Raw genomic sequence first — 6,074 nt, forward strand, 5'->3', positions numbered from 1 at the left:
TTCATCTCCATGATGACAACTTCTTGCTTCTGAAATCAAAATTAGACCCATATGGTTCCAAGCACACTGTTTATTTCTGTGGGTGACATGGTGTGTTAGCTTAGCGTGACTCATGGCTCAACAGGTGATGTATACCATGTAAGATCTTGGACATCAATTGATGAAAAGAAAGAAGCTATCTTTTGCAGATATGTGTATCCATCTAAAACAGTGTTCTTGGACTTGATATCCAATTACACAGCATGGCCTTGAGACTTCCATTTGCTGTTGCTTTTTCTCCCTGCACAGTGCAGTGAAACATCAGACTGATTGAAGAACTACATAAAGCCAAAGAGAGATCACCACTTCATGTTGGGTTCCAGTGACACTGAAGGTTTCAAACAAGCATTTATCATATTTCCTAATCATGATATTAATGCTGAAGACCAACATTTTTCTTGTCTTTTTTCTGTCTCGGATTTTGATCCTCATCATATTGACTTGATTACTGATCAAATCCAACTGTGTAAATCTCAGGAAGCATACCATCAGGTCAGTGTAGATTATGGTTTGTTATGAGAATAATGAGTGAAATGGTTTCTAATTTTAGTTGAAATTTTCATACTACTATAGTAATAATAAAATCGTAACATTCTAACTTATTTGGATTATTTAGATGGCTTCCGACTACTGAAGATAGGCTAGACGAATTTTTTTCTACCATTGAACTAAAAATTTATATTATTATCTATATTAAGAATATTTAAATTTTTTATTTATATATTTTTAATAAAATCTAAAGCACTCTCGACATTTCCTCTCCTCTCCTATAACTTTTTGGTACGGACAATAATCTCAAAAGTTCTATCGACTTCTGTTATTTTATCTTATCTTATTAGCTAGTAAGATAAGATTGGTTCATGAGAGTACAGAATATAGTCAAAGTATTGGTTAAGCCAAAAGGCATCAAAAAAATTTGAGTGCTCTATACTTGGTCACACAAGTAGTATTCATTTCGTCACCTTTAGCAATGCATATGTGCCAATAACCCGATCGAATATTGAGTTTAGAGAAATGTGAGATGCGATACTTGTTCTTCACCATTACCTTATTTAGTGCTCGATAATTGATAGATAATTGGAGGCTTCCATCTTGTTTTTGATGAAAAATATTTAAGGCTTTACTCGTGGCTCTAGTTTGATGTAATGATCTAGGCTTTTTGTGACAGTAGAGTTTTTGGTAACTCAAGTGGCATAACATCAGTGAACTTTTTCAAAATATCTATTATCACAGTAAGTGTTAGTCGTAGGTGCCCTGCAAGCTAATCACGCGAGTAATGATAAATATGACATGATACACTCTTTTTATTTATTATATATTTGATATTTTTTTCACTTTATATTATCTGTTACAAATATTGTGATGTTGATGGATCTGTGCAATAAGAATTGTATCGTGATGAGATCACGATAATGAGATTGATTCATCTTTAAACATATATCCTAAATAATCTCGGTTGTAGGTTACTCGAGAGGGACATTGAGATAACCAGAGAAACATATAAAAGAGTCGACCTAATTATAAACTCATTCAGGTCCCAAAAGCTATATAAAAGAGTAAATTAATTAGTTCAAAAATAAATAATTGACAAATCTTAACATCTCGCAAAGAGTGCAATTTTATAAGCAATTCGATAAACACAAGGTTTGTAAGAGAAAAAATAAGAACTTTAGAAGGTAAACAAACGGTCATAAGTTTACAAACGACTACTCACCAAGTATCATGCGTGTTGGTAAGTTTTTGTAAGCTTAACGTGCGAACTTATGAATCCAATTAACACTCAACATTACCCAGACCACTATATAACCAATGCCACCCAAAGGTTTTTGTGGTGTTGAGATGACTTGTGTTTTTCTCTGGACCGCAGCTTGCAAAATGTATACTATGACACATGAAAACTAAGATACTGTGATATAATTTTACTCATTCTAATGAATGATCGATCTGTAAATTATTTCTACTCATAGTTTTTAAATAAAAATATATAAAAATAAGATAAAATATATTATCAAATATATAAAGAAGCAAAACGAAAACGACGAATAGTCCATTGAAGGAGGTGTTATGGTTGAGCGATGATCACAAAATATCATATTTTATTATTATTTTTAATTATATCATATTTAAAAATGACTGTTATGATTGAGTGATGATTGTTCATGACAAAATGTCTCATATTATTATTATTATTATTAATTATGTTACGTCACTTTTAAAATGAATAAGAATAAAAAGAATAAAAGATTATAAGTAAGAAGTGAAAAAGATCTTATTAAAATGTAAATAACAAAAAGGATTATAAATAATAATCTTCAAAAATAGGCTATAATTTTTCTAAATTACCCTCCTAGATAGATATGATGACTGATCGTCCCATGAGTTTCCTATAATGCCCTCCTACAGAAATGTAATGACCGACACGTCCCGCCGAATGCCATCCTAACAATACCCCGTTTGTTGCATTCGTTAAAAGCTGTCCCTTTCCCCATCACCGTCATCCGTCGCCGGCCCTCCCCGTCCTCCACCCAAAGGTGATTGTTCCTTTCGATCTCCATCTCTCTCTCTCTCTCTCTCTCTGATCTAAAATGAGATAGAAATGTGATCGATCCTTCCTTTGTCGAAGTTTTATGATATTTCTGAGATCCAATCCCCTCGAATTTAGAGTATGGCCCAACATGTCTGGGCTTCTGGGGGAAGAATTGAACGGCATTTCGCCGTAACCTTATCAAAATGTATGATTTGTATTCCCGGAATCCGAGTCACGATGATCGAACGCTTCGATGACGGGGGGTTTTCTGCTTGCATTGCTTCCCATTTGCAATATTTGTCACTAGATGGCTTGATTAAGGATGTTCGTCGGATTGGCATGGCTTTTAAATCTTGGTATTATCTGTTAGATAGTGAGAATGTTGTGGATGATGCAAATTTGCAGCTGAAATATCCTAAAATAAACCAACTAATTATACATGGTTGAGACCTGTTGATCAACCATTTATACGATGCCGCTATATACTTTTTGTTATGCTATTTCCACCAGCGCTTACGAGCCAAAAAATCTATTTTTTTTCATCCAATTGTGTCATATAACCTTCAAATATCATCCTTCTTGATGCTATTTTTTATGTTCTCACAAGTATCAAGATTTTTTGTCCAATATAATGTGTTTGTATTGTAATTTGCTATTTCAGTTTGTATCAAGGTCATGGATCCCGTAAGAGGACATGGTGGCATTCATATGCTGCTAGCTGCTGAGCAAGAGGCCCAGCAGATTGTCTCTAGCGCCAGAAACTGTACTTTCTTCCTCGTTATTCTTGTTTTCTTGTTCTAGGTTCATTAACATGGTATGTTTTCCTTTATTACGTGTTGATCGAAGTTTCCTTTTGCTGTAAATGAAAATGGTAGTTCATGGGTACTTGAGTAATGTTTTCCATGTCTGAGTTCCAGTGATATGTTTGAGTGACAGCATGAATCATGCATTATGGGATATGATTTTATGACTACGAGATCGTTTTATCACATACAAACTCCTTCTCTAAATCTTGTTTAAGAGTTGACACCAGTGTTAGAGAGTTCATGTCAGGTCAACAGTCGGTACCTTTTTTTCTTTTCCAAATCTTTTAAATGTTTTTTTATGCAGTGAAGACTGGAAGGTTGAAACAGGCAAAGGATGAAGCTGAGAGGGAAGCTGCTGCCTATCGTACCTCTTTAGAGGAGGATTACCAAAGAAAAGTTTCTGAGGTGATGTTTTGAGATTTCTTTCTTTTCCCTTTTGAATGTAGTTGGGGTATAGGAATTGCAAAGAGTTGTCATTGCAATGCTGATCTTGCTCCTTCATAATCACACAAACTAATAGTGATAAAGTTAGAAACCCCCCCCCCACAGAGTTTTACTTGTTTTGATGGTAGTAATGTATTTAAATGAATTTTTCGCTGGTGATGTTTGCAGAGCACTGGTAGTTCTGGATGGAATGTGAAAAGGCTTGAGAAGGAAACAGAGACTAAGATCCAGAACTTGAAGAATGCTTCATCAGCTATCCATGCAGATGTAATCAACATGCTGTTGAAGCATGTCACAACAGTTCAAACCTAACAAGTAAATGACCCTCCACGAACACGATTCATGCTTTCTAATGCAGCCCTGTGCAGCAATTCTTGGATCTCGAAGTAATCGGTGGCATTTCTATTCGTATTCTTTTGTAGGTGACATGATGGAATTGCTGACATGCTATAGCCTTTCCTGGGCACTTTGTCTTTAATAATGTGATTCGTGATACAAGATTTCGTTGTAATAAGCACCACCTCAGAAACATTGTATATGTTCTGATTGCTTGGTTGCTGTTTGGGGATGGATGAACTCAAATCATCTGTGGTCTTCTTTCTTGTGACAACATTGCTTTCGCAATTTATTCCTCTTTTTCATGAAAATTTCTTTTCATGCAGTTAAAGAGTGTGTGAGATGTGACTCCTTGTCTGAGATCCTTCCTCCTGTTTCACCATCATACTTGGGACAGCACTGAGAATGAGATTTCATGTTACTTACTTCATGTGCCTCTGATACTTTTGGTTTCCTCTTCGAGCGTCTCTAGTACTTTTGGTTTAGGCTTCTCCTCCATAGGTTTTTTATTTTTTATTTTTTGCTAGATCATGATGATAAGATCACTAAAGATTTAGATCATGATGATTTAAATAAATTCGTCTTTAAACACATATCACCAAATATTTTTAGTCATCATATATTATTTGAGAGAGATATCAGATAACCGAACAGACCGATATGTTATATATCCATCCATATGATGGAGACAGCTAGTCTCATAGCTGCTTATATTAGAGATATAGTGCAAGTGCTCATTAGAGAATAAGTTCACTGGATGATCCGCTTACGAAATATTTGATGGTTAATGATACCTTATCGTTAGATAGCGATTTCATAATCCTAGTTGTGTATCTGATCCTTAGACTTGAGATACCAATGATGATTTGTTTGAGTGCTTCGTTCTTTTATACTAGACTTATAAGTTTGGAAGTTCTAAATCTAATACAAATTATCAGTGAGAACGTCAGCCAACCTTATAAAGGCAATTAGATGTCAATAAAGGATCTTTCACTCTCGGTATCATGAGAGGAATATCTCATATACTCTCATTTAAGAAAATCCCTAGTCAGGATTAATCGGATCGTGATGAATCCGATAAGCATAAGATTCGGATTAAGAGAAGGAATTCTTCGGGAATTTCATATATGCCTGAAAGCATCATGCCCAGTATATGATCTATGAGATACTAAATGAATGAGTGACTATAGATATACGGTAACTAAGGACAGACAAGTCCAATAGATTAGATCCTCCTATATTGTATGAGGATTATGGCGTAGTGGTCTAGTACGTTTGTAGTCGATGAGTTGAGTGAATTATCATGAGAATAATAATTCACTAAGTCGGAAGGAGTTCTCACAATTAAAACTTATGACCAACTCGGTATTAAGCCTAGAGGGTTATACATATATGGCGGATAACGCGACGAATATAAGATTGGATATGAGATATCCAATAAGCCTATGTTTTATTGGATCCATTGAGTGAGGCCCAATAGGGCTTCGAGTGATTATTGGATGAGGATCCAATATCCATTAAGCTAGGATAATTGGATAGAAATCCAATACCCATTAAAACATGATCCATTAGGGTAAGTAAAGAGGACTCTCTATATATAAAAGTTCGAGCTTAAAGGGATGATAGGCTAGATCTATATTGCCGCCATCTCTTTCAAGAGGACAGCAAGAGGGGACAGCAAGAAGGATCGATCCCTCCTTGGTTGCTGCGGTGTGGTGGTACACGAATGCAAGGAAAAAACGTGAGGAGCATCATCTTCGATCCATTAACTAAGATATGTAGATTTGGGGATATACGATTTCCCTTAAAATATGTAGATTTGGAGATACGATTTTATCGCTTTTGAGATTTTTTTGCTCTCGATGTTCGCACAATGATTTGATAAATCTATTTTTTTTAACAAATTAATTTCTGTTTTTATT

At 35.1% G+C, this 6,074-nt stretch overlaps 1 protein-coding gene across 1 annotated transcript; it reads left to right on the plus strand.

Annotated features, from left to right (window-relative positions):
- Positions 1-2,455: 2,455 nt before the first annotated feature.
- On the plus strand, positions 2,456-4,444 carry LOC135637739 (V-type proton ATPase subunit G1-like). Its single transcript, XM_065150497.1, has 5 exons — positions 2,456-2,570; positions 3,228-3,329; positions 3,677-3,777; positions 3,985-4,131; positions 4,239-4,444. The coding sequence occupies exons 2-4, from the start codon at positions 3,242-3,244 to the stop codon at positions 4,126-4,128; spliced, it is 333 nt and encodes a 110-aa protein (XP_065006569.1). The 5' UTR covers positions 2,456-2,570; positions 3,228-3,241; the 3' UTR covers positions 4,129-4,131; positions 4,239-4,444.
- The last annotated feature ends 1,630 nt before the right edge of the window (positions 4,445-6,074 follow it).

Source organism: Musa acuminata, chromosome BXJ3-5 (genome assembly GCF_036884655.1).
Source record: "Musa acuminata AAA Group cultivar baxijiao chromosome BXJ3-5, Cavendish_Baxijiao_AAA, whole genome shotgun sequence".
NCBI classification, from domain to species: domain Eukaryota; kingdom Viridiplantae; phylum Streptophyta; class Magnoliopsida; order Zingiberales; family Musaceae; genus Musa; species Musa acuminata.

Coding starts and splice junctions, on each gene's coding strand:
- LOC135637739 (XM_065150497.1), top strand. CDS start 3,242: ATGGATCCCGTAAGAGGACATGGTGGCATTCATATGCTGCTAGCTGCT. Junction 3,330..3,676: donor TGTCTCTAGCGCCAGAAACT/GTACTTTCTTCC, acceptor TTTTTTATGCAG/TGAAGACTGGAAGGTTGAAA. Junction 3,778..3,984: donor ACCAAAGAAAAGTTTCTGAG/GTGATGTTTTGA, acceptor TGATGTTTGCAG/AGCACTGGTAGTTCTGGATG.